Consider the following 25889-nt stretch of genomic DNA (forward strand, 5'->3'; position numbering starts at 1 on the left):
AAGACATCTTGAACTCTCAGACAGCTGGTATCCCTCGCGTCAAATTCACGTTCCGGGGACAGCAAGGACAACATCAGCAAAGCAATCACAAGAGACATTCGGTGGGCTTGGCACTACGACTGATTGGCAAGCGCTCGTGTGGCTTGCTGGAGGTTATCACCGTAAATAGGTACGCGCCTGTGTACACAAAAGGGAGCCCGCCCTGGCTAGTACCGGATGCTTTTTTTCTCCCCATCCACTGATCTATCATGAAGTCCAGACACAATCGCACGACGTACAACAGGGCACCGATACGGACACGGACGCTGGGTTCTTGTCTGTACACAACATCCATATGGTGAGGCGTAGCTGCTGCCGCGAACAATCCTCGTGTTCCAGAGGTTGAGTTGAGCCTTGACATTTCGCTGAGCATAGCTCCTTTTAGCACGCGGTTGCCAGGCGGGGCTAAGCTAGACTAGGACTAGGCGCATCGTATCAGCCGGCTGCGAGCGAGCTCTCGACCCGACTGGAGGTGGGAGGGTGCGATGCTTGGCATGCCGGGCGCTGGGCCTGCGGCGTGCGCAGCGCGCTGGTGCTCGGCCCCACTGGACTGGAGCTTCGGCATGATGATGAGCGCGTACAGTGCGTTGCACCGCCAGCCCGTATTTAATGAGTGCAGTACCTGCTAAAAATAATTAGAGGATCTACTGACCTCATGATCCATCAGACATTTGAAGAGCAGTCTGTCTGTGGAACGGGTCCATGGAGAAAGCGTAATTGTCAGGCATCGATGAAAGTGGTTCTGGTGAGAAAAAGGCTTCCGCTTCCTCGACATCATCACACATGCTGTGTGAGACCCGAAATGTCGTGAGCCATTGCATCGGCAAACCCGATTTCAAGATGCCGGGTCGTACTAGGTACTAATTACACAACATTCTCCTCTCCTCCGACCCGTGTTTCACGTGCACTATGGCAGTATTTCGGGCACTTACTCCCCCATCATGCCAGTCTCACCCCAGTCCCCTTCACGATTCAAGCCTACACTGTGCGTACGCGCTTCCACGGGTTTGCTCGAAAACTCACAACAATGCCTCGCCTATCGTTGTGAAAGTCATCTCAGAACTTGGGGGCGAGCGACGAGGTCTGCGGAGCCAAGCATCTGCACAAACGTTCTCGACTCCAAGATCGCCAGCCAAAATTTTCCACGCATCGACCCTCGACTGCATGCGCTGCACAGCGTCTCGTATTCCCAACACAGCCCATTGCCCACGTCTCCGCCCCCCCATTCCGAGAACGGGGTCAGCGAATGGAGTCGCACAGTGCTGTGGAAGCTTGAGGCTGGCCCGCGGTCCATGTCGAACGAGGTGTCGAATGTACGGAGTAGCGACAGACCAGCGAAGGGCATCCATCCAGTTCTCGCTCACGAGTTCAGCTCAAGTAGACACGTATAATTCTCACTACGTGTCAAAACAGTAACCAAAGCAAATTTCTAGGCGCGTTCTCTCCTTGCATAGAGCCGGCTCACAAGCCTGGTGCCTTGAAACATACTAACTACGTACCCGTTGCGAGCCTGAATTGCAGTGCACGCTGTAGGTGACACAGTACCGTATTTGTTGCTAATTGCCATCGGCCAGGTTGATCAGATTCACTGATCAACAGGGCCCCCTGTTTCCCTGACCCACGAATGACCCCTACACTGGGTTCTGTCCGGCGGCCCCCGAACCAGCACAGTGCGCATAGCGCTGACCCGTCGCGCTCAGTTATTGCTGGCAGCTTGCCAAGGGCATTTCTTCGTGGACGGGGATAGGAGCAACAACACCCAGACATCTTGCATAGGTCGTCTCCTGTCCTGTCAAGGACGCTTTCTTGGTTTATCGCTTGTCCTCACCTCACGCCTCTCGTTCTACGCAGGCCTGCCTCACTCGCTTTGGTAGCCCTTGCAGTTCTACATCCATAATCACTTCATTCGAGCGCTATTCTTTTCACATTCGAACCTGTATCCTTCGAAACGCGTCGATCCTCGTCTCCCGCACCTCAAGATCCGGCATTCTGAACAGCCTCTTCTCAATTAGGCGCGAGTCACGAGCAAACTGTCTTCACATACCTACCGGACTACGAGAGAATTACGCAGAGCCCTAATACTCGTGCTTGACCTTACACCAAGATCAGTCGTTCAGGAGCAGAGTAATCGTCGTCCTTCGAGGACATCGCGATTCAATCTTTCGGCAACATGTCGAACAGAATGTCGCTGTTCTCGATGACCTCCGAGTCTCATCGTCCTCAAGGCTCTGGTCCCCAAACAGCCCAGGTGTCGACCACAACCCTCCTCAATTCTGTTCACAACATTTATCTGTCGTCGAGACCTCATGAGCTGGAGGCAAGTACAAGCCTCGTGGTCAACACGTGGCTGACGGCCGTTCAACATGGTCCAACAGTCGACTCCTCGCTCGCTGCTCGAGCCTGGGAGCATGCTCGCCGCCGCGCCGAGGATGGTTGCGTTGTCTTGGGGTACGTCACCTGTTCTGAGGTCTCCTCTTCTTGCTAATCGACCACAGATCCCTTCACGAATCCACTCCTTCGGTTCTCGTACCCTTCCTGTCGAGCTTCCCTTTCACCGTTCCGTCCAGCGTCTTCAAGGGTCTGGAGGTCGTGCGACCTTTCATACGCTGCGTCACGCCTCACAACCCTTCACTGCCTCGGGAGGTCGCTTTGAATGTATCATTGACCTTGTCACTGACTGGCCATTTCGCCGGAGCCTCCATTTCCCTGTCTCAGGGTGGGCTTGATACTGAAAAGGGCCTGCTCAACGTTCCCCAAGCCGCTGGGTACCGAGCTTTCGACGTCTTCTACTATCTTCTCACCGCGGCCTCGACCCCTGCCGAAAGAGAGTTCCTCGGCTTGAAGCATCCCTCTCACTACACCTTGCTTGCTCGATCTGGGACCTACGACAACCCTTCCTTCCTGCCGACTGCGGACGATGCAGCAGCCGCCGACGACTTCCGCCAGGCTCTCAAAGACGTCGGGATAAAGGGCGCCGCGCACCGCAACTTCATTTCCACCCTAGCTGGTCTGCTCAAGTTGGGAAACACGTTGGATTACAATATTGACGGCGATGCTTTGGAGGAGATTTGTGAAGATGTCGGTGGTTTGCTGGGTATGGAGCCTGATGTGCTGCTCAACCAGTGCAGCACGGAAGACCGCCGTACATTGGTCGGCGGTCTGTATGAATCGCTCGTGGATTGGGTCATCTCCAAAGCGAACGAGACGATCAGCGCGCAGGTTGCACGCATCAGAGACGGAGAAGAGGCACTGGACTCACAGACCTCTGTCTGCTCCATTGACGAGAACGAAGATACGGTTTCAATCACTGTCGTGGAAGTACCTGAGCCGACCCTTGGCAAGGCCTTGGCTATGCGATCTGTCTTTGATGATACCCAAGGCATCAACGCCGAGATCATTCAAGACGGATTAGAGGTTCCCCCTGCCGGCTCATCCGTCCTCCGCGAGATGCAGCAAGCGGTTTCCGAGGTTGCGCCAGATCTCGGTATCATGACCGGCCCTGATGGAAGACAAAGGCAACTAGAGCTCGAGAAACGAGAGGTCGTTCTTGAGAAGATGGCGTACGCAGCTGACGAGGATGCTTTTGTGAAGAAACTGCTGTTCCCTGTGGATGGGGAGGGCATAAATCTCGGCAGGGCAGGTCGCCTCGATCTTCCCAACCTGTTGGCATCCAGCCGTGTCTGGTACCATTTGTCGATTCATCCGACGGACGACGAGCCTGCCAAAATCGCCACCCTGCCTTCCGCAACATCGGCATGGTCCGCTGGCGTCGTATCGCGCCAGCTCAGGTCATGGAGGCTTCCCGAGTGGGCTAATCGTCGCAACCGTGCCCTCGACTTCACTGCTGATTTCGACGCCGACGAATTTGTCAAGCGTTACGAGTCCCTTGGCTGTCAAGACGGCCGAGATGGCATTGAAAGCTGGATGCTTGAGAGAGGCTGGAGCAACGGCGAGGTCTTCATCGGAAAGGAGCGCGTCTGGATTTGTGAGGGTGCTTGGTGGGAGGCGGAGAGCAGCCTCGACCTGCAGCCTATGGAGGACCAGCCGGCAGTCGAGAACCCCTTCAACACCGGGTTTGACACCGGCTACTCCAACAATGGCAGTGGCTATTTCCCTCACCCCCCGGTGAACGACAACGTCTTTGGTGACAGCAACTTCCAACTTGGTCATGGTCGCAACATGAGCCAGGGCAACTTGAGCTCGATCACAAGAAGCCAGCATCCGTACGGAGCAGCCTCTGTCGCTCCCACAGCCGCAGTGAACAGTGCCCAGGCTGGTGACTATGGCCTGGGCAGCAAGGGCGATACATTCAAGGGCGACGTCTTTTACAATGAAGCTGGCGAGTTCACCGGCATGGTCGATCCCGAACTGGCCAGAAATAAAAAATTCGAAACCAAGGAGCTACCTCTCCGCCGCCGCGTTTGGGCTACACTGGTGTGGTGTCTCACGTGGTGGATTCCGTCCTTCATGCTTCGCTTCATCGGTCGTATGAAACGGCCAGATGTTCGGATGGCTTGGCGAGAGAAGCTCGTCATTTTCTTCCTCATCGCCGTACTGAACGCAGCCATCGTTTTCTGGATTGTTGGGTTGGGCCAGCTTCTCTGCCCCAACTTCGACAAGGCTTGGAATCGCAAGGAGGTCGCCACGCATCAAGGCGAGAAGGATTTCTGGGTCAGCCACCATGGCAAGGTGTATGACCTAACGGATTTCTGGCGACGTCAACACAGTGACTCCAACATCAAAACAACCAGTGACAGAATGATGCCCTTGGCTGGCCTTGATATGGATCGCTACATTATCCCTCCCCTGAGCTTGGCTTGCCCTAATCTGGGTATCGGCAAGACGACGACTCTTTTGATTAATGCGACCAATGCGCCCGAGTATGGCTTTGCGGTCCATACTTCCGGAGCGAACAGCCCTTACCACGACAGTGCGCTCAGCAATGAGGATTGGTACAACACCAACTTCAAGCCAGCCATCAAGGAGTTCTACAAGGGTGATTTGGTGTACTCGACAAGCAAAGTCAAATCCGAGGGTCAAGACGAGCAGCACATGTGGGCCCGGTATGACGAACGAATCTTCGACTTGACGGATTACTTCTATACGCTCGACCAACTGCCGGGCGTGGACACGTATCAGTTCCTGAATGAGAAAATCACGGATATCTTCGCGGACAATCCTGGCAAGAACATCAAGAAACTGGTCGACGTTGTCCTCGACGAAGCTAGGGCTAGCACCAACGAGACCGAGCGGGCCAACATCCTCTACACCTGGGACTGCATCGACAGTCTGTTCTACAAGGGCCGCACGGATTTCCGCGAGTCTCCCCGCTGCACGGTCAACAATTGGTTCTTGCTGGCATTCGCCATCATCATGTGTGCCGTCATCCTGGTCAAGTTCGTGGCGGCGCTTCAGTTCGGCTCGAAACGCCGACCAGCAGCGCAAGACAAGTTTGTCATCTGCCAAGTGCCTGCTTATACGGAAGGCGAAGATTCACTCCGCAAGGCCCTCGACTCTCTCACTGCTCTCCAGTACGACAACAAGAGAAAGCTCATCTGTGTAATCTGCGATGGTGTCATTGTCGGTCAGGGCAATGACCGTCCCACGCCCAAGATCGTCCTGGACATTCTCGGCGTCGATCCCAAGGTTGACCCCCCTGCGCTGCCCTTCAAATCCGTAGGACCCGGCAGCGATCAGCTCAACTATGGCAAGGTATACTCTGGCCTCTACGAGTACGAAGGCAACGTCGTGCCTTACATGGTTGTAGTCAAGGTCGGCAAGGAATCAGAGCAGGCCAAGGCCAAGCCAGGTAACCGCGGCAAGCGTGATTCTCAGATCCTGCTCATGAGCTTCCTCAACCGTGTGCATCATCGCGCGCCCATGAGCCCTCTGGAGCTTGAGATGTTCCATCAAATCAACAACATCATCGGCGTGGATCCCGAGCTGTACGAATACCTCTTCATGGTGGACGCCGACACAAGCGTTGCTGAGGACTCCCTGACCCGTCTCGTGGCAGCTTGCTCCAACAACGCTAAGATTGCTGGTATTTGCGGCGAGACCAGTCTGGAGAATGACGAGAAGTCGTGGTGGACCATGATCCAAGTTTACGAGTACTTCATCTCCCACCACTTGTCCAAGGCTTTTGAGTCGCTTTTCGGCAGTGTTACTTGTCTGCCCGGTTGGTAAGTGGCAAGCACAACGAAATCTAACACACGCCCTTACTGATGAATCACAGTTTCTGCATGTACCGACTCCGAAGCGCGGATAAGGGCAAGCCTCTCATCATCTCCGACGCCGTCATCAACGAATACAGTGTCTGCGACGTGGATACCCTCCACAAGAAGAACTTGCTGTCCCTCGGTGAGGATCGTTACTTGACGACACTGATGACCAAGCACTTCCCCTTCATGTCCTTCAAATTCGTCGCAGCTGCCCAGTGCAAGACGGCCGCACCCGAGTCGTGGAGCGTTCTGCTTTCGCAGCGTCGCCGCTGGATCAACTCCACTATTCACAACTTGGCCGAGCTGATGCGTCTCAAGGAGATGTGCGGCTTTTGCTGCTTCGGCATGCGTTTCGTGGTCTTTGTTGATCTGTTCGGCACCATCATCTTGCCGTCCACGTGCGTCTACCTTGCATACTTGATTTACAGAGTGGCCAGTCACACCGGTCCATTCCCAATAATCACGCTCATCATGCTTGCTGCTGTCTACGGTCTGCAGGCACTGATCTTCATCCTGAAGAGGCAATGGCAGCACATTGGATGGATGATCTTCTACTTGCTTGCGTTCCCGATCTACTCCTTCATCCTGCCAGTTTATTCCTTCTGGAACATGGATAACTTCAGCTGGGGCAACACACGCATCGTTATCGGAGAAAAGGGCACGAAGCAAGTCGTTGCCGTGGAGGATGAGATCTTTGATCCTCGGTCGATCCCGCTACAGCGATGGGACGACTACGCCGCCATGAACAGCTTGCCAGGACGTCGTGGCACCCGCGAAGAGTCATCTGCTATCGATCAGTACGAAATGGATGAGATGAAGTCTGTGTACTCGGCTGGTCCCCAGGGCTCAGTGCTCACGGGCATCCCTGCTCGCAATACATACATGCCTCCCCAGTCACCCGCTGCGTTTGGAGCGCACACGAGGGCGCCTACTACGATGAGCAACTACCAGGACCAGCCGTTGATGCAGAATCGCCAATCGATGATGTCCCTGGGCACCGGCATCCACGACGTCAACCGCCACCAATCACCCTACCAGGACTATCCCGCCGCGCAAGGCACGTCGCCCTCCGTCCGCGCCTCTGCGGTGATGGGCTACGGAGGCGGCCGCCGCTCGCCCATGGTCCCCGAGGCCATGCAGTCGACGCCTTCGTTCGACTTTCAGCGTGGCAACAGTGGCCCGGACGATGCCATGATTGTGGAGTGCATCCAAATCACGATGCGGGACGTTGACCTCGACTCGGTGACCAAGAAGCAGCTCCGTGCCCTTGTCGAGCAGAGGCTCGGGACAGACCTTGTCGGTGAGCGCAGGACATTCCTCGATCGGCAGATCGACAATGAGCTGCAGAAGCTGTAATACTACATGGCGTGGGCAATCTAGAAAGAGTTTGTGCTGGGAAGGCGTTTTGACTTGGGACAGCGAAGGCGGCCATTCGTCTGTTTGATTTTGGACTGGGCATCTCTGGCAATACTATTTGCCCTGGTTTCTTTGGGTCTGTAGCATCGCATCTGTGTGTGTCGCAATATGGTAATATAGGGAACATCTATCTTGGATACCCCAGTAATAATGACATTTCAAGCCTACAGATATCTGCTTCCCAGCACCTCATTGCTCTACCATCATCGGTCCACTCTGTGTTTCTGGAGTCGGACATTATTTCTTGTCGTCGATCTTTCCAATCCCTTTGAGGCGTAGGTAGACATCGGTGCCCCATCTGTATAAGCTCTCTACAGCGATACCGCCACCAAAATATTCCGCATATGCTCTGCTTAGAGGCAGTCCGTAGCCCAAGCCAGCGATGGAGCTGACGCCCGAGCCAGCATTCGACAGCGCGTGAAGGCCGTCCGAGCCGCTGGATCCAGGCATCTCGTCTTCGTCGGAGAATGTGGTGAAGGAATACGACCAAATGTTCGGCAACACATGCGGTGGTATGCCACCACCTCGATCTCGTATCCTGATAGTCACACCAGGCGCGTTGTCGTCCAACGGACGGATGGCATCGTTGCGAAAGGGCCCGATCTCCTTGTCGGGGCCCTTGATGTTGAGGATTTCGGTCTCCGGCAGCGGTGGCTCGGGCGCAATGGTGACAACAACCGGCTCCTTGGACTTGTTCTCAATGGTCGCCCGGAAAGCATTCTTGAGCATCTCCGTCACAATGTATTCGAGGTGCATGGGCACGGAGGCAAAGGTGGCGTCTGGCTGACCATCGATGTACAGCAGAGGCCGCACGCCGTAGCGGAGCTCGCAAATATCCGCCACAAAGCCAGCGCACGACTCGACCACGGTGGCGGGCCGCAGAGCCGTGTCAATGACACCTACGAACGAAGGATACTCGGGACACGGCGTCGGGCTGGCCTCGGGATCCCAGTGTGGTTGCGAGGAGAAGTGTAGGGCGATGTGCTGCTCCGCCACCAACCGCGTGCCGATCCGTGCGCGAAGATGCTCGTCGAGGAAACGCGTCACTTCCGCGGGGGATATGTAGCGCTTGCATTCGAGGAAGCCCCGGGCGAGGATGGGGATGGTGTCGGTGTGCTGAGCGACGAGCTGGGCGAGGGTGTTGGTGAAGCGAATCTCCTCTTCGAGCGTGGCAATGGGCCGACCCTGGGCCGCATTGTGCCAGTACGGCAGTAGGATAGAGAGGGACTTTATATAGGTATCGTAGATTTTTGATATGTTCGGGTTCGAGACGACAATGTACGGGAGGTTCCGCAGCGCTTGGAGACGATGCGCGAGACGGATGGGCAGGAGGGACAGGGCGAAGTTGGCGGAGGAGAGGAGGGACTGTTCGGACAGCGGCGGTCGGCCGTGTTTGACGAGATCCGCGAGACTGAGCGGATGGAGGTGCTTGCTGGCGAGCGTCCTGATGTCGGCGTCTGTGACTTCATAGTCGGTGCTGCTGTGGCTGCTGCCGCCGCGGGTGTGCGTCGCAAGCGTTCGAGGGGACGACCATGGCTGCGCGATGCGACGGAGGGGAGGGAGACGGAAGAGCCTTGGCCCTGGTCTGGCAATGATGTTCATCTCAGCATGGCAATTCAGCAATCGCGCGCGTGCGGGTGCGTCTGGGAACTGGGACTACAATTGGGACCAAGCAGTGGTGGACGTTGCAAGTCCGGGTCACAATGGCATTGGCATCATGAAGTTGGGGCTGGAGTCCAGCCAGCTGCCAGTGGGTCGGTTCGTGGGGAAATCAGGCGCTAACGGATAGATGGTGCCCACTGAAGCGTCCACTGACTCCCTGTAAGGTAGACCTCCGTGGGTAGCCGACCAGGCACATCAGTCCATGTCCCGATCCCTCACCCGTCCGCCAGGCGGGGTGAGATATGGAGCTTTTAGAGATTACCCTGGGTAGTACGTAGTACGTAGATAGTCATGCGATTCAGAAGAACTCTCGCCGACGGCAAGTCTTATAGGTAGAGACATAGATTGTGCTGGCTAGATTCAACTAGAGGTAGGAGCATGTCTATCCCATCCCTTTGCTGCAGACGTCGTCGCGCAGCCATGTCCTCTGCGGATGCCACGCTTATTGAGTCTTCATGACACCGTCGGCCTCGACATTCTTGACGTGTGGGTGGCTCTCAAGGGTGGTCACGGCGTCGTTGTCAAAGGTGACCCTGCTTGGGTGTCAGCGTGCGCGCGGAACCTCGGGGGAGCGCTCTATCTTACGAGAAGCCCTTGATGATGCTGTACTCGTGGCCAATCTTGCCGCCCTGGTCCTTGGTGTGCTTCTTGACCCTGTTTAGGGTGCGTAAGTATAATGTGATGGATGTGGCTCTTTTCGCAGGTGTACATACTCCTCGACTTGCTCGGGGCTGGCATCCTCCTTGCAGGTGACCTTTGTGACGATTAGCTGTGTTTAAAAGGCTTGGCGAAGAGGCTGTCCTCGACGTACAATGTAGGAAGGCATATTGACTGTTGTTGTCTTACTGAAAAGGCGTTGGCAAATGTGATGGGTTGGTTGTATGAGATGTTGTTGATGATGATGAAGGAGAGACGTGGGGACTGTCAGGCAGCGGCTCGCTTTAAAGGTCCGAGGCATCAACGCTACAAGTGAACCTCCTCACACATGACATTGCCTCGTCAGCATGAAACAAGGTCTCGGTCAGATCGTAGCGCATAATCCCACCCCACTTGCAAGCTACAGAAGCTGATGTGTAATGGGACTCTTTCGCTCTAGCTCGGTACGTTGTGATAAGATTCTTGCAGGAAGGGTGTGGTCGGCGGTCCTACCAGGTAAGCAAAGGCGCCCAGCTACGTCACCGTCGCGGGGCACTCTGCGCGACAGGTACATCACGTCGTCGCGATGAGGGGCACTGGCAACATCGCGCGCAAACCCATCCATGGATGGAAGGTCGGCTGAGCACATAATGTGTGCATAAAGCACGCTCGACATGTGTCGTTCGTAGTGGTGTGAATTGAATGAATGGTTCTTCTCTGCATCCCCATGAGTCACCAATAAATGAGGGCGCCTCGGGTCGTCACGTGCTACAGCGCAAGCTTCAGGTACGGAATAACTTGGGTGAGGCACATTTTCCTCCCACCCACCCCACCAAGGCTTTCCCCAGCGATATCGCAGGGTCGTGACACTTTCTGGTCTTTTCCACAGCACCAACTACCTAGGTAAAGACTGCGTTCTGGTTCGCAGCAAAACTATCATCATGACTATCACTGTGGTTATGGGGGCGCAGTTTGGTACGTGTTCTCAATATCCTCCCTCGCAACTGGTATCGGCCACGAGAGCAAAGTGTCGTATACTAACTCGATGTGATTCATCCAGGTGACGAAGGCGTACGTTCCCTACCTCTCTAGATACAATACTCCAATCCGATCGAGCTCTGACGAATTGCTACAGAAGGGGAAATTGACCGATATCCTCGCGCCCAAGGCCCAGCTGTGCGCCCGCGCTGCCGGAGGACACAACGCTGGTCATCAAATTGTGTGAGTCTACAGGAACCTTGCTAGCACGTGCGCAATGAGATCCAATTGCTAACCAGAGTAGCGCCAATGGAGTCTCCTACAGGTACGCGCATACGAAGACATTACGATCCAATATTCGCCAACGATGTTGACAATCCTTAGCTTTCACCTGCTCCCGTCCGGTTTGATCAACCCGTCGTGGTAATTTCCCTGCCAACGCCCATTCTGTATCAATACTAATGCACTGAACAGTATGAACCTGATTGGTGCCGACGTGGTCTTCTACGCGTCAGTATTCATGCCCCCCTTTCCGACCACCACCACGTCCTGCTGGCTGCGAGCCGCCCCTTCGAATCGTGCGCCTTGGCCAGCCGGACAATTTCTTACACATCATCCACCGAGATGCTGATGCTGTGCATAGGCCGAGTTTCTTCAAGGAGCTCCAGGAACTGGAGGACAAGGGATTGAAGGATGTCCGCGAGAAGCTCCTGGTCTCTGACCGCTGCAACATTGTGCTGGACCTGCACGTGGCTGTCGACGGCCTTGAGGAGGTCGAGCTCGGAGGTAGTACATCTTTTCCTCTGACCCTACTTATAGCTGACGATCTCCAGCGCGCCAGATTGGAACGACCAGGCGCGGCATTGGCCCTACGTATGCGTGCAAGCATGCGGTTAGTATCTCGCCTTTGGATTTCTCAATGGCACTAACACTTCATATAGCGGAACGGAATCCGCCTTGCCGAGATTTTCAACCCCGAGCTCTTTGAGAGAAAGCTACGTCAGCTCGAACAAGGCTATCGCAAGCGATTCGGAGATCTTTTGGTCTACGATATGGAGGATGAGCTTAAGAGATTCGAGACCTATCGGGCTGAGCTGCGCAAGTACACTATCGACTCGACTGCCTTGATGTATCAGGCTCAGAAGGATAACAAGGATATCCTGATTGAGGGAGCAAACGTGGGTGATCTCCCTCTGCTCCACGGTTTTTTTGATACTGACAGGTTGGCGGGTCGTGCAACTGGGTCCGTGGTCTCAACCCCTTTTCCGATTCGAACAGAAGCAACGGCAGTGACGCAGAGGTGGAACTCAAACTTGGTTTCGACGACCTTGGACCAGACGGACCACTAGCTGGCCTCTGCTTGAGCTTTGGCAGTCGAAACGACAGTCTTGTGCCACGACGAGCAAGGTGTAATGGTTGGTTCTGGGATCCCCGAGAGGCAATCACGATGCACAATGTTGCGTTGCCTCCCGGGGGTATTGGGATCCGTCTACCTTATGATGCGCGTGCAAGTTTGTTTTCTACAAAGGGAAAAGGGGTTTGAGACCCTCTCAGGCCGGTTGCAGCCCGCCTGGAATACAGGCGCTCATGTTGGACATTACACATGGAGGATATCCAGTAGGCTGCCCTCATCCAATCTGGATTTACGTCGCTAACAGCAGTCTTAGTTCGTCACATCGAGCTCGACAACCATCGCAGGTATCATCAATGGCCTGTCTCTGAACCCAAGGGGTTTGACGGAGGTGATCGGTGTCGTGAAGGCTTGTGAGTCAAGTGCTTCCAAGGCAAGATGCAATCCTAACAGGCATGGCAGACACTACCCGAGTTGGAGCGGGTGCCTTCAAGACTGAAGATACCGGAGAGTAAGGCACTCTTACTCGAAGCAGCAGGAACAAAGACTAACTAGATGACAGGATTGGCACGAAGCTCCAAGAGCTTGGACACGAATGGGTTAGACTACTCGAAAGGGAGTTGTCATACATCGAAGACTAACTGGTTTTCCAGGGCACATCAACCGGCCGCAGAAGACGATGCGGATGGTGAGTTGTCTGAAATTGGAAAATCCTGGATCTTGCTAATGATGAGAAGGCTCGACCTGGTCATCGTTCGCTACTCCAACTCAGTGAACTACTACGACTCCATCAACCTGACAAAGGTCAGTTTCTTTCCTTCGTTTTGTTTTCAAGCCTCAGGCTGACCTCGGTTTCTAGCTGGACGTTCTCGACACCATGGAGACCATCAAAGTGGCTGTCGCATACAAATTGGACGGGGAAGAGCTTTCTTCATACCCCGCTGACCTAGACGCTCTCGAGCGCTGTGAGGTTGTGTATAAGGAGTTCCCCGGCTGGCAGAAGTCTACGACCAACTGCAAGACGTGGTACGATCTTCCGTCAAAGGCGAGAGACTACGTGGAGGTAAGATATTCCACATGACTAGGCAGAGAGGTACTGACATTGGGGCGTTCTAGTTTATTGAGAAGTTTGTCGGAGTCAAGGTATGCTTTCTGTTCTGTTTGTGGTAGCCTGTTACTAACATTGGCTGTCTAGATCAAGTGGATTGGCACAGGTCCCGATCGTGAGGCCATGATTACGCGGGCTTGAGAGTTGCCTATCGCCGGCCTGTGACTCACCCCTGCTTTTCATCGTTATTGGGTATTCGGATGGGGTTATAATACTAGAAACCGAATAGAGGGGGGATGGCGTAGTGTTGTGCGTATGGCTTGTTTCTTACACTTGGATATGCTGCCGTTCCCAGAAAGAGAATGATGTGGTATATCTCGTTAAGAACTCTACGATATGCTACGCCTATCTATGCGAGTATAGAAAAGTAATATTTCCTTTTGTGTGTCTTCGGAAAGATCAAGTCTGGTATCGTTTGTGCCCTACTGGATTGACCCTTCGCCCCAATCTCTCGGTCCATACCCCGTGTGTACCACAGAATACCCCGATGCCAGGCAGTTGCTGTCTGACCCGCTCTTCTACAGCTGACACCGATTGTGTAATCGGCTTCCGATACGCGATCCTCCTTAAGATCCATGAAGTATCCATGAGGAATCAAGTATGAGTCCGGGTTGCCTCACAGTACAGGGTAGGTAGGAGTGGCTGTAAGTGGAAGCAGCGATCACTTGCCGTGTACTGTAATCAAAAGCACGGCTCAAGTGCGTGAAAACAGGCATATACTCAAATGACTCCGGCGAGGCACTGAGCGCTCAGGAGATTTGTCTACTGCTGTGAGCATGAGATACTGTTGAAGGTGGTGAGAAGTGCCCTCATACGTAGGCTCATCGCCGCTGCTAGTCGGCCGGACCCACAGAAATGTAAAAAGGTTGGGAAATTCGACTTAAAGAGACCCGCGATCGTATTCGGGTTCGTAGCGAGACTGCATCATGCGCGTGCGACGTTTTGGTCAACCGTCAACGTAACCCTGGTTCTCAATTGCCTTCCCCTTTTGCAACGGATGCTGGCAACCTCTCAGGCGTCGAAGTTGTTGCGCCATGATGATTCGTAGGAGAACAAGCTTGCCTGTAGTTGGCGTGGCGCCAGGAAACAGTTAACTTAAGTACTTGTACCAGTCAACTAGGTCCCGCCCCGGCCGTCCACGCGTATACGTATTGTGATTTGCAAAGGGGTTGTCGCGAAATCGGACCCTGCGCGAGTCGCTGCGTGCCATTCCTCAGCGCGGCCTGTGACAAATTCCTGCACAGTTTGCCCGCCTGCCCCGTCCATGACGGGGTCTCCAAGTACGTACGTACACACTGCATCTCTGTGGCCAGTTGCTGCAGTGGTGCTCACAATTTCGCGCAGTCAATCAATGACCTCTAATATAACCATTGAGCTCACTGGTGATGACGAACTGTTTCACTTGCAGAGAGAGATGGCGCAATGTGATATCCGTAACACCCGGTAGTGTCCTCGAGATGGACTGATCACCGACTACAACAGATAGGTGCCTGCCTGTTTGCCGTGTACTGCGACGGCCTGCGGGTGCTCTGCCCGCCTGAGCATTGATCGGGGCCTACGAACTCCCCGTTGGGGCGTTTGTCGATGTTGCTTTCTTCTGTCATTAGGGCGAGAAGGAAAAAGTGGTCTGATAATATCTCTGCACCACTGCATCCGGAGCCACACCAAGCCGGAACCCCAAGTGTGCGCCATTGCGGGATCACTCTCTGCGCTAGGCTGGAATAAGCAGTGGTCGACACTGTCAGGGCGCCAATCATGGGCGCCACGAGAACTCGAGAAAAGAGAACATGAATAAAGATGATCAGGTACAGTCACAATAGGTATATTCCAACCGTTCGACAAGAAAGAAACTTCCGAGACAGCCCAGTGACGCGCCAGGCTGGGGCATTGTTCACAGACGGACGGACTTGCATCGCAATGGATAGCTCGGTGATTGCGCACCCCAATTGTTTGAGGCAATGGATAAAATGCTAAAATGACCTTGCACACCTCCTCCACAAGACCTCAGTAATTAATTACTGCTTGGCACCACACTTGCTTCCAAGACTTCCCGAATAGGGTAGAGCTGGGTGTTTGACGGCAATCAAGCAGGGGTCGTGGCAGGGGACCAGCGTCCAATTTGATTGATCTCAATTACTAACTCAACGTCCGTCAATCTCCACGAACCCGCCTTGCGTGCGTGCGTGCATGCGAGCGAGGGCCGCTTGACTTTTTATTTTCCCCAGCGCCTCCTTATCCCCTTTGCTCGCCGTCCTCTTGCTGGCTCCTTCCCCAAGTTTGCCGTGTGACGACTTCGCCTGTCCCGCCTCAGCAGCTCAACGAACGGCCTTCAAGTTCGCGGTTGCGCGACGCACACAACAAAGTCCTCACCCGTCGTCGATCCTCTTGAAAGAGAAAACATCCCCTGCCAAGAGCCCACGATGGCCGCCAACGCGACCCAGTCCGCCTTCACTTCGGTGTTGGCCAGCACCAACTTTGCCGAGATCGATTTCGAGAGCAATGTTCACTACCTCCTCGACACACTCAAGACGACAAGCGTATGGACGTACCTCGTTACCCTCTTCTGCTTGTGCGTGGTGTACGATCAGGGTGAGTCGCATGCCCCATTCCATGCCCATGCGCCATTGCGCAACGCTCGGGCCCATGTTGCGAGCGAGCAGAGAGACTGACAACTGCACAGTCAGCTACATCACCAGCAAGGGCTCAATCGAGGGCCCGGCCATGAAGTTGCCCTTCATGGGCCCCTTCCTGCAGTCCGTCAACCCCAAGTTCGAGGAATACTACGCCAAATGGACCAGCGGCCCCCTGAGCTGCGTCTCCGTCTTCCACAAGTTCGTCGTCATCGCCTCGACCCGCGACATGGCGCGCAAGGTTCTCAACTCCCCGGCCTACGTCAAGCCCTGCGTCGTCGATGTCGCCCACAAGCTGCTCGGTGCCGACAACTGGGTCTTCCTGGACGGCAAGGCCCACGTTGACTTCCGCAAGGGCCTCAACGGTCTCTTTACCCGCAAGGCCCTCGAGTCCTACCTGCCAGGTCAGCAAGATGTCTACAACCGGTACTTCAAGAAGTTTGTGCAAATCACAAAGGACAATGGCGGTAAGCCCATCCCCTGGATGGGCGAGTTCCGCGAGATCATCGTTGCCGTCTCCCTCCGCACCTTTGTCAACCAGTACATGAGCGATGACATGGTCAAGAAGATCTCGGACGACTACTATCTCATCACCGAAGCCCTCGAGCTTGTCAACTTCCCCATCATCATCCCCTACACCAAGACCTGGTACGGAAAGAAGGCCGCCGACATGGTCATGATCGAGTTCTCCAAGTGCGCCGCCAAGTCCAAGGCTCGCATGGCTGCTGGTGGCGAGATCGGCTGCATCATGGATGGCTGGGTCGACCAGATGCTCAAGTCCGAGAAGTGGCGCGAGGCGCAGGCCAAGGGCGACGACAGCGTCGAGAAGCCCCAGCCCCTCCTCCGCATGTTTGGCGACTACGAGATTGCCCAGACCTTCTTCACCTTCCTCTTCGCTTCGCAAGACGCCACCAGCAGCGCCGCCACCTGGTTGTTCCAGGTCACTGCCCAGCGCCCCGATGTGCTCGACCGCATTCGCGAGGAGAACCTCAAGGTCCGCAACGGCGACATTCACGCCGAGCTCGACATGGACAAGCTTGAGTCGTTGGCCTACACCCGCGCTTGCGTTCGCGAGCTGCTGCGTTGGCGCCCTCCTGTCACCATGGTCCCCTACGCGGTCAAGAAGCCCTTCCCCATCACCGACTCATACACCGTGCCCAAGGGTGCCATGGTCATCCCGACGACATACCTGGCTCTCCACGATCCCGAAGTTTACGAGAACCCCGATAGCTTCGATCCCGACCGTTACTACAGCGGTGATGCCGAGGAGAAGGGCGCCAAGAACTACCTCGTGTTCGGTACCGGTCCTCATTACTGCATCGGCCAGCAGTATGCCCAGCTGAACCTGGCGCTCTTCATCGGAAAGGCCTCGCTCATGCTCGACTGGAAGCACCACGCCACACCAATCTCCGAGGACATCAAGGTCTTTGCGACCATTTTCCCCATGGTATGTAGTAGCTCTCAGAGGACCCCGCTGGATCTGTTACTGACTGCGAGATAGGATGATTGCCCCCTTACTTTCGAGGAGAGGAAGTGGTGATTCTTGAACGACCGACGATTTGGCGACATGATGATTTCAGAGGCTCGAAGATTTTGGGGGACATTGTCTTTGCGAACGCAGGCATCGTCTTCTACGCGAGCCGCTAGTATATATTACAGTTGGGTAGACGAAGCCAGGTTTCAGCTGTTGGACAACAGTTAGGAGGTCAAGGAGTCTGCAACCAGGCTCCCGGCGTGATGACCGCTTACGGGGTCAAGAGCATCATTTCAACGGCCGTGATGATGACTGCCTACACATAATTATAATTCTTGTTTCAGGGGCATATAGATAATCGACCTTTAAGGGCGTACCGGCGTCGGCAGGATAAGACAGAATTTACATGTTCAATGAACGATATTTGCAGAGGTGAAAGTTCAAGGCCAACTGACATCAAGTGGCCGACCCTGTTTTTCAACAAGAGGCTATCTGCTTGAACATGCGGGTAGTTTCCTGAATGCTGACGCGCGGAGAGACCCTGATTTGTGATGGTTGTCTCCTTCATCTCTACATGACGCTACTGCACTAGCTATAATTGCGGGTCATCGTGATACAGCTCGTCGATATAGCGTCACTTTCCCACAGCCAGCCATCTCTGCCTTGGTTCATGTCCATTAGTCTGTGCTTGACTAGCTTACCTATAGATTCACACAATGGCAGCCCCTCGACGTGCCTTAACGGGCATGCTCTTCCGTGCAGCGGTCAATGGCAGAACCGCCACGACAGCTCTGCGCACCGCGTCCCGCGCTTCTTCGCATATCGTTTCCTCGCCCTCACCACTTCGTCCCGCCCATGGGCCTCACGTGTCGGGCCTACGATGGTACTCTATCAACAAGCCTATCGCCCCGGAAAGCAAGATCTACAAGTATGACGATGTCGTCGAGGCAATGGAGACGAAGAAGACCAAGGACGGGAGGCCCAGCTACCTGATCGGTACGTCAACACACCACGAGGTGCAAAATGCACAGCTTGTTCGGCACGGAATCCTGACAGAGGGATGTGCTGCAGATGTACGCGAACCTGCGGAGCTACAGTCGACCGGCCGTATTCCCGGCGCTATCAACATTCCCATCACAACCGCGGTCCAGTCCTTCCACATTTCGAACGAGGACTTTGAGGACATGTACGGTTTCGAGCGACCGCCCAAGGATGCGCATCTGGTGTTCTACTGCAAAGCTGGAGTCAGGGCCAAGTCGGCGGCTGGGCTGGCGGTACACGCTGGGTGGGAGAGCGTAGGAGAGTACCCTGGGAGCTGGCTGGACTGGGAGAAGAACAATGGCAAGGTCGAGCCTGTCAGGGGGAACAACTAACGCGCGACGCTGCCAATGGTAAGAGATGGTATAATCATGAAACGCCCTATACGATGGCTTGCGTGGTATTGTACAACACAAAATACGTCATCCGGCCCAACGCCTTCACCCAATCTACCAGGTAATAATGACCAGCCTATCTCGTACAAGTGAAACCGGAACCTTTTCTGCTTTGTGAACAGGGTGCCGCCTTGTGGTTTAGAAAAACATCATCTTGGAGCTGTCGCCACCCTTGTCCGGACCTCCCTCCCCAGGCGCCCTGGCCACGGGACTCCCATGCGCAAAGAACAGGATCTTGATGGCCAGCGCAAGGCCAGCGTGCAGCATCACCACCACAATAAGGAGGATCTTGCTGGTCTGGCGGTCTGTCGCGCTGAGCACGGGGTACAAGTTGCGCAGGAGAAACGCGACAGACATGCCGAAACCGACAATGACAAAGGCCCAGTTGAGGATCTCGAGAGGGGACCAGCTGACAAAGGCGACAACGACCCAGACGAGGTTGGCGTAGCCGTAGAGAGACCAGCACTCGAGGAGGTTGGCGAGCTCGCTGCCAAAGTAGCGCAGGGCGAGGAAGAGACCGACCGGGATGAATAGCGTGTATCCGTAGATCAAGCCAGCAGCGCCTGTACGTAGTTAATTAGCAAACGTTTCGCCGTCACAGATGCCCGCATGACGTACCGCTGAGGAGCGTAAAGTCGTAAGCAAACGGCGCCTTGTCGTTTTGCGAGAGGTACTGGCTTATCGTGCCTCCCAGGAACAGTACCAAGACGACCGTGGTCGCGATCCAGAAAGGTCCGTACAGGTCGGGGTTGCCCTCGAGGACGTCCAGAAAGTTGGCGCGCGGGAAGAGGGCCGCCCCGCAGCGCTGCAGAACGGCTGAGGTATCGACATCAAAGAACTGCGCATAGAAAGAAATTGTCCAGAGGAATCGCTTGGAGGAGCTGCCGCCAGATGCTGTCACGGGAGGCGGGAGCCCCGAGGAGGGCGCTTTGCGGGCGTTGGCAGGGGTGTCGTTGAAGTTGGACGCGTGGAATTCGAGGTCGTCTTGAAGGTCAGTGTGGCCAAGGTCGCCCTGCTACGCGTTAACGTCTGTTCAAAGAGAACCAAGTTTTGTTCATGGAGCGCTGGTAGGAAGCTCTTTGAGAACCCCTGACGTACCTCGTCGTCCACGTCCACGACCGCGTCGTATCCTGATCCCGATCTCGACATGATTCTGCAGGACTGAGGGTTCCGTGTAATGAGCGGCTGCTGGAGGATAAGAGATCAGCTCGAGCTTTTGGTGATGCTGCGGTGGGCGTTGTTCAAGATGGGGATTGCGCCAATGCAGGTGCACAGCTGCGACAGCTGCAACTGACCAGGTTGGCCTGCCCTACCGCGTCGTCAGACGCAGCCGAATCCGGAGCTTAGCCGGCTGAAGGAGAGCAATCTCACGGTATTCACCTCGACTCGCTCGCCCTCTAACTTCGAGAACTAGACAGAGGTAACAATGTCAGGAACGTTTAGAACTTAAGAATGTTATGTCGAAGTATAACATCAAAGGCCCAAGGCTCGCCTTTGCACATTGTGGCGTCGCCAAAAGATCGCCTCACGATTGCTTGGCCTTTGTGTGACAAGCAGTTACCCATATCATCACCGCGTCTTGTCAAAAGAAAATGCTGGCATCAAGCTTATGGGATTCTTCTCAGCATTTGAATTCATCGCATGGGATTCATCAGATCGTATTGCCTAGGCTGCCGATGCTAGTAAAGACAACCCTGGACCTGCAACAAAAAGGAGGGCATTTTCCTTCCGCCCAGTATCCTCCCCATAACCCCCCAAATGCAAAACCCAGACGCCACATGCCATGGTGAATAATCTACTTGAGCTTCTTCTTGGGGCGGAGCTGGTTGGTGTGACCGCACTTGCGCTTGCGGCAGTTGGTCGCACGGGGAGGGAGACGAGCCTGCGTTCTGTTAACGTCGTTCCTGCGGGATGAAGATCGCTTTGGGTGGGCGGCACGTACGTAGCACTTGCGGCAGATCATCTTGTCGCAGTTGAACTTGGAAGCCAGGGCCTTGAGCGAGGGCTCGATGATACCACCACGCAGGCGGAGGACCAAGTGCAGAGTGGACTCCTTCTGGATGTTGTAGTCGGACAGGGTGCGGCCATCCTCAAGCTGCTTGCCGGCGAAGATCAGGCGCTGCTGATCAGGGGGGATGCCCTCCTTGTCCTGGATCTTGGTCTTGACATTGTCGATGGTGTCGGAAGACTCCACCTCGAGGGTGATGGTCTTGCCCGTCAGGGTCTTCACGAAGCTATCGATCGCAGGTTAGTAACCTTGTCCGCCTGGTCGTGCAATGATTGATGTTTGGTTTGCTTCCATTCCTCCATCGTCGTCGATTCATCGTGCGGCGAGGTCGGATCGGGGCGCGGTGAGAGAAAAAGGGTATCTTACATCTGCACTATTAAGAATGTCAGTATCTCATCATGCTAACAGCGGCAGCGGCGACTTACTCTTGACGGTTTGTTGGGTGACGCTGACGATGTGAAGTTCGAGATTTCGAGGGCCGGATTTGCCTGACACTTTCTGGCCGCACGATTTGGTGGTGGGGCGACTCGAGTGCGCGAAAACTGAGAACCCTAGTCACGTGCGAGGCCTCAACCTCGTCATCCGGTCGACGGGGACGTCATCGCATGAAACTCACTGAATTCGCTGCGGAGTTGGCAATTGATTATTGAGACGGTAATTGAGATGTTCTTGATGCATTTGCATTGGATTACGTAGTTATGGTGAGGTTGCTGTCTTATTGTTCCCTATGTCGCCTCCAGGGACCATTTGGTCGCGTGGGTCGCCTCGCCATCCCCTTACCCGTTGCTCAAGCACATGCACGGCTCTTACAACGGATTCGAGCTTTAGACCAGCTATAATGGCTTTCACTTGTTAGTTGGGTCGAATAGCGTTGGTGCCGTACTCACCAGCGGCCGAATACAGCTTCCTGGCTGACGGCGTCATTCCCGAGACGGTTCTGTACGATATGTATTTGGGCTTCGTCCAGCCACCACGTATATCATGCCTCTCGGCATCATTGCTTGCGGCTGTCTCGAGGAGGCTCCTAAGAACGGTGCTCGCCCTCGTATCCACCTCGTCTCCCGTCATTCCTCGAGCAGGGGCATCTGGCTCTGGCTGTTGCTGCTTTGGGAAAAACTCTGCCAACGGATTTTCGTCTGTAACACATCAGTCTTTGCGTCCTGGGGCAATGATGTACTCACTGGAGTCGTCCACCAGCCCAGCTACATGCGTGAAGTAGCGATCCAGCTCAGCGTCATCCATAGATGTGACCTGTTCGACCGTCACATCCTGATAGGGCTGTTCGGTTGAAGAGCTCAGGACTGACTCAGGGTCACCCATCAGGTCTGACCATCTCTGCCAACTGAACCTCCCAGCGTGTGCGCTCCCCAAAGATAGTTGCGGCGCTTGGCCGTTTTCCAGCGGCAACCACAGTTTGGCCGCTACAACCACCAATGCGGTCGCCAGAATTTCAGGGTGGTCAACGGGATATGTACGTGACTTTGTAACCGGAAGCTCGAAGCCCGCTCCTAGGACGTTAGCCAGGGTCCGCGCAGTCCTGACAACTTCGACTATAGGATGTTAGTGACATTTTGCAGACTTGTAAAATCAACCCACGTGGAAGGGCAAGCTGCTTGCCGTACTGAACCAGCAAATGAACCTCATTGAGAGCCGGAAAGAACATGCCGTAGTTTGCCTGATAACCGGTTGCCAGATGGAGGACTACATGGTGCAGCTGACCACCCTCGAGGGGCGTTAGCACAGGGAGTTTGATGACCCGAGCATATCCAGAAGGCAGTCGATCCCGCATCTCTTGGGGAAGCTCGTAGTACTGTCAGGGCTATTAGCAGCTTTTCCTCTTTAGACGGTACGCCAACAGCTGGACTCACGATACGTCTGTACGGAATGTTTCCACCATTTGCCCATTGGAAGATTTCCCCAATGCGTGTTGGAATCCGCAGCAAGAGACACCCCAAATAGCATAAGCCAAGCGTATCAACCATTCTGGGCAGGGGCCAGTCGCTCCCTTGGTCCCCATCCCAGTCGTGCATGCGCTTGCTCGTCTGCACCGCTTCTTCGATATCCGCGCCTTGCGATTGAGAGCTGAACATCTCCAGCCCCTCGTCTCCTGCGCTGTCCTCCACCACAGGAACAAGCGAGCTGAAGCCTCTGATTCTCAGATCCCAGAGATCTCTCACGACGGTTTCAAGCTCCACCCGGTGTCCCTTCTCGTTGATGAGCCACGAAATTTGCGCCCTCAGCACAAACTGCAAAGCCTCCAGGTATAGAGACTTTCCTTCGAGACCAGTGAGCTGCTTCTTCTGAACTTCTCGGACCTCCTTCTCCTTCCGAACGACACCGCCCATCTTCCCGGCGTCCACCTCATCCCCAATATCGAATTGGATGAACCCCTGAACATTGTTAGCCGCAATACTTCGGTGCGATACATTCAGGCCCATATACCTCAATTTCATGACCATTGGCGGCACAGAATCGAAGGCCATTCTCCAAATAGTACTTTCGAGAGCCGCACTGTGGGCAGCGCTCGCCACGCGGCAGCTTCCGGCTATCGCTACGAGCGTCCATGATGGCTCGATACGTAAGGTGTCGTTGATCTGGAGAATGTCGTGAACGGCATTTACGCTTGCGAGCCCATCGCCTAGGGTCACATTACGTACTCTTCTATCATGGTAGGAGTCGCACAGAGCAGCGAGAGATGTTGCGTGGGGAAAAATTCTCGTGCAGTGGAAAAGACCTGATGGAATTGGTGTGCCGTAGTTGGGCAGTCTGAGATGTAACTAATTGGGCGGCCCGAATTCGATCATCGTCACATGTCTTACCACATACCTCTTAAATTCTACATATGCTACTCATGAAACGCGATTTAACCTGGCAACACCAAGACGCTGAGACGTGTGTAGGTCTCATTCGGAACATAGTCTAGGATGCTCGCACTCACACATGGGATTCACGTCTTAAACGCTTGGGGAGCTTGATTCTTGTACAGGCATGAAATTTTATCTCCGAGGCCTTTCGCTTCTTTATTTGCTTTTTTGAGTCGAGCCTCCGGCTATATAGCGCGTGGATGAGCTTATTGTGAACAAAGGAAAATGAAGTTCAGGCATAAGAAGATCATTTATCATTCGCTGCGCATGCTTGCACGCACATCGCCAAACACGCCTTCACATGCCATCAACCCAACACCGGGGATATTCGATTGTCCCATGGTAAGTCATTGTCAGTCGGAACGACAAGACAAAGAATGTCTGGCAGCTCACGACAATGGACGAAAGTGCGCAAGGGTCATATTTTGTTTGTTTAACCGCGGGGAGCCTCCTTGGCGTCCATGCAGGCCTGCTCGCCCATGGCGGTCAAAATGACAACATCTGCAACCGGTGTTAGAGGTATCCCAAAAGGGCACTGCGAATTTTACTTACTGACGTCCTTCTCCTCCTCCTTGAAGAGCTTGTTGATGCGGTCACCAACTTCGCCGTCGGGAACCTTGACGTCGTCCTTGGTGTCACCGTCATCGGTCATCAGGGACAGGAAGCCATCGTCGGAGATGTCAAGCTATTTATGTTAGCTTTAGCCCGCCTGTCAGAGAAAACGCAACCTACGAGCTGGTACTCCCTGCGGGAGACGTTGGGGACGTCCATGTTGTGGGTGGAGGGAGACAGATCCTCGTACTTCTTGGAGGTGAAGATGTCGATGGCGACAAGGTGAACCTTGGCGTGACCGTGCTTGCCAGTCTTGGAGGTAGACATATCGACAATCTTGCAGGGACGGCCCTTGATGACGACGAAACCGTTCTTACGCAGAGCAGAGCACTGCATAGGATAGGTCAAAGACGCGCCGGCATCGGCGGAGTCAAACTCGAGATCATGCTATAGACAATGTGTTAGTACGTGACTCTCTACTAAACGATGTTGTGCCGTCGCCCCCGAGGTTGATGGAAGTTCTGGAGTTGCGCTGTTGCTGCTGTCTGCCCTGCTGTGCTAGGGATTCGGAATCGGAAGTCACATGGGCTCTGGCAGAAAATCCTGCACGCAGAAGCCGTGACTCCCTCAGTCGAAAACGTGCCGAAAGGCGATCAGGCATATTTTCGGATCGCGGTAACCTTCAATCGAGTTGGAATTTGAAGGTTGTCGTGGGGCACGAGGCCAGGGTGCGGGGTGGGAGACTTGTGTCCGGCCACAGCACAGCAGAGCACAGCACAGCGCATCGCATCGCAGAACGGGCGCAAAACGAGTCGGCAACGAGAGGATCCCTGAAAGATAGCGTCGTAGAGTTGTTTGACTTACCTCCTCAGCAGCCATTGTGAATAATTTGCGCGTAGAGCGGGCTCGTCGACAAAAAGAAGAAGGGAGAAGTTGAATGGGGGTTGTTGAAGAGACTTCGAGGGTTGTTCGAGGATAGAGGGAGGAGGGGGGAGGAAGAGAAAGAGGGTTGAGAGAAATCGTCCAAGAGAGGGGTGGGCGACAAAGGTGGCGTAGGCAGGTGTACTTGCGATTGGCACTAGGGTACGGTGCATTCACAAGTCACCCTGCAGTGGTAGTAGGTTGTGGAGGGGCAACAGCTCACGCAGCGCCTGTGTACAGGTCAAGCCTTCGCTGTGATTTTTTCTAATTATCTCACCTGCGTGTGATTGGGCCTAACAAACTGGTCTTCCCTGCCATCCAGGCCAGGTACTTGCTCTTCACCTCGCTCGCCATTGCTCGCCATGAGAGAGGAAGCCGCCGTTGACTCATTTGCCGAATGCGTGCTGTCGAATGCCAGCCTAATTAGAGCCGCTACTTTGAGTTTCAACATTTAGTGTTTTCTTGTCGCGTCACGCCGCCTGCCCGATGACCAGTCACTACGTGTGATGATGAGCCTACCTTACAGCGGGGCTAGGCTCGATTGAGATTCTGGTTAGCGGTGAAAAGGTAACACCGGAAGGGTGAGAACCTGAAAT

General features: G+C 54.6%; 9 protein-coding genes across 9 annotated transcripts; 4 read left to right on the forward strand and 5 right to left on the reverse strand.

The window, feature by feature from the left end:
• Nucleotides 1–1798: 1798 nt before the first annotated feature.
• On the forward strand, nt 1799–7841 carry F5Z01DRAFT_650270 (class VII chitin synthase). Its single transcript, XM_046263156.1, has 3 exons — nt 1799–2487; nt 2535–6221; nt 6275–7841. Exons 1-3 carry the CDS (start codon nt 2210–2212, stop codon nt 7614–7616), a joined length of 5307 nt encoding a protein of 1768 aa, XP_046120419.1. The 5' UTR covers nt 1799–2209; the 3' UTR covers nt 7617–7841.
• On the reverse strand, nt 7842–9652 carry F5Z01DRAFT_650271 (branched-chain alpha-ketoacid dehydrogenase). The gene has a single exon (XM_046263157.1). The coding sequence runs from the start codon at nt 9276–9278 to the stop codon at nt 7914–7916; it is 1365 nt and encodes a 454-aa protein (XP_046120420.1). The 5' UTR covers nt 9279–9652; the 3' UTR covers nt 7842–7913.
• On the reverse strand, nt 9653–10668 carry F5Z01DRAFT_650275 (uncharacterized protein). Its single transcript, XM_046263158.1, has 4 exons — nt 10150–10668; nt 10052–10092; nt 9924–9992; nt 9653–9871 (listed from the first exon to the last, which is right to left on the reverse strand). The coding sequence occupies exons 1-4, from the start codon at nt 10294–10296 to the stop codon at nt 9781–9783; spliced, it is 348 nt and encodes a 115-aa protein (XP_046120421.1). The 5' UTR covers nt 10297–10668; the 3' UTR covers nt 9653–9780.
• A 247-nt stretch (nt 10669–10915) lies between these two features.
• On the forward strand, nt 10916–13552 carry F5Z01DRAFT_672481 (Adenylosuccinate synthetase; the record flags this gene model as incomplete). The annotated part of the gene is made up of 18 exons (XM_046264815.1): nt 10916–10949; nt 11035–11045; nt 11110–11195; nt 11257–11277; nt 11337–11375; nt 11427–11462; nt 11596–11738; nt 11786–11844; nt 11894–12130; nt 12175–12342; nt 12620–12716; nt 12766–12814; nt 12866–12902; nt 12957–12991; nt 13041–13107; nt 13163–13366; nt 13420–13446; nt 13499–13552. 18 exons carry the CDS (start codon nt 10916–10918, stop codon nt 13550–13552), a joined length of 1404 nt encoding a protein of 467 aa, XP_046120422.1.
• Nucleotides 13553–15831: 2279 nt separating this feature from the next.
• On the forward strand, nt 15832–17581 carry F5Z01DRAFT_634814 (cytochrome P450 61; the record flags this gene model as incomplete). Its single annotated transcript, XM_046262091.1, has 3 exons — nt 15832–16000; nt 16092–17488; nt 17543–17581. The coding sequence occupies 3 exons, from the start codon at nt 15832–15834 to the stop codon at nt 17579–17581; spliced, it is 1605 nt and encodes a 534-aa protein (XP_046120423.1).
• Nucleotides 17582–17751: 170 nt separating this feature from the next.
• F5Z01DRAFT_513386 (Rhodanese domain protein) lies at nt 17752–18987 on the forward strand. Its single transcript, XM_046260378.1, has one exon. The coding sequence runs from the start codon at nt 18232–18234 to the stop codon at nt 18886–18888; it is 657 nt and encodes a 218-aa protein (XP_046120424.1). The 5' UTR covers nt 17752–18231; the 3' UTR covers nt 18889–18987.
• Nucleotides 18988–20511, reverse strand: F5Z01DRAFT_515001 (Yip1 domain-containing protein). Its single transcript, XM_046260380.1, has 4 exons — nt 20329–20511; nt 20047–20133; nt 19567–19960; nt 18988–19511 (listed from the first exon to the last, which is right to left on the reverse strand). The coding sequence occupies exons 2-4, from the start codon at nt 20095–20097 to the stop codon at nt 19087–19089; spliced, it is 870 nt and encodes a 289-aa protein (XP_046120425.1). The 5' UTR covers nt 20098–20133; nt 20329–20511; the 3' UTR covers nt 18988–19086.
• A 232-nt stretch (nt 20512–20743) lies between these two features.
• On the reverse strand, nt 20744–23521 carry F5Z01DRAFT_672485 (uncharacterized protein; the record flags this gene model as incomplete). The annotated part of the gene is made up of 9 exons (XM_046264816.1): nt 20744–20830; nt 20891–21182; nt 21323–21329; nt 21382–21498; nt 21844–22092; nt 22138–22506; nt 22553–22766; nt 22825–23346; nt 23399–23521. The coding sequence occupies 9 exons, from the start codon at nt 23519–23521 to the stop codon at nt 20744–20746; spliced, it is 1980 nt and encodes a 659-aa protein (XP_046120426.1).
• Nucleotides 23522–23853: 332 nt separating this feature from the next.
• F5Z01DRAFT_650315 (translation elongation factor, IF5A) lies at nt 23854–25372 on the reverse strand. The gene is made up of 4 exons (XM_046263159.1): nt 25237–25372; nt 24553–24819; nt 24373–24505; nt 23854–24321 (listed from the first exon to the last, which is right to left on the reverse strand). The coding sequence occupies exons 1-4, from the start codon at nt 25249–25251 to the stop codon at nt 24254–24256; spliced, it is 483 nt and encodes a 160-aa protein (XP_046120427.1). The 5' UTR covers nt 25252–25372; the 3' UTR covers nt 23854–24253.
• Nucleotides 25373–25889: the final 517 nt, after the last annotated feature.

Source organism: Emericellopsis atlantica, assembly GCF_019669845.1.
Source record: "Emericellopsis atlantica unplaced genomic scaffold F5Z01scaffold_7, whole genome shotgun sequence".
Taxonomy (NCBI): Eukaryota; Fungi; Ascomycota; class Sordariomycetes; order Hypocreales; family Bionectriaceae; genus Emericellopsis; species Emericellopsis atlantica.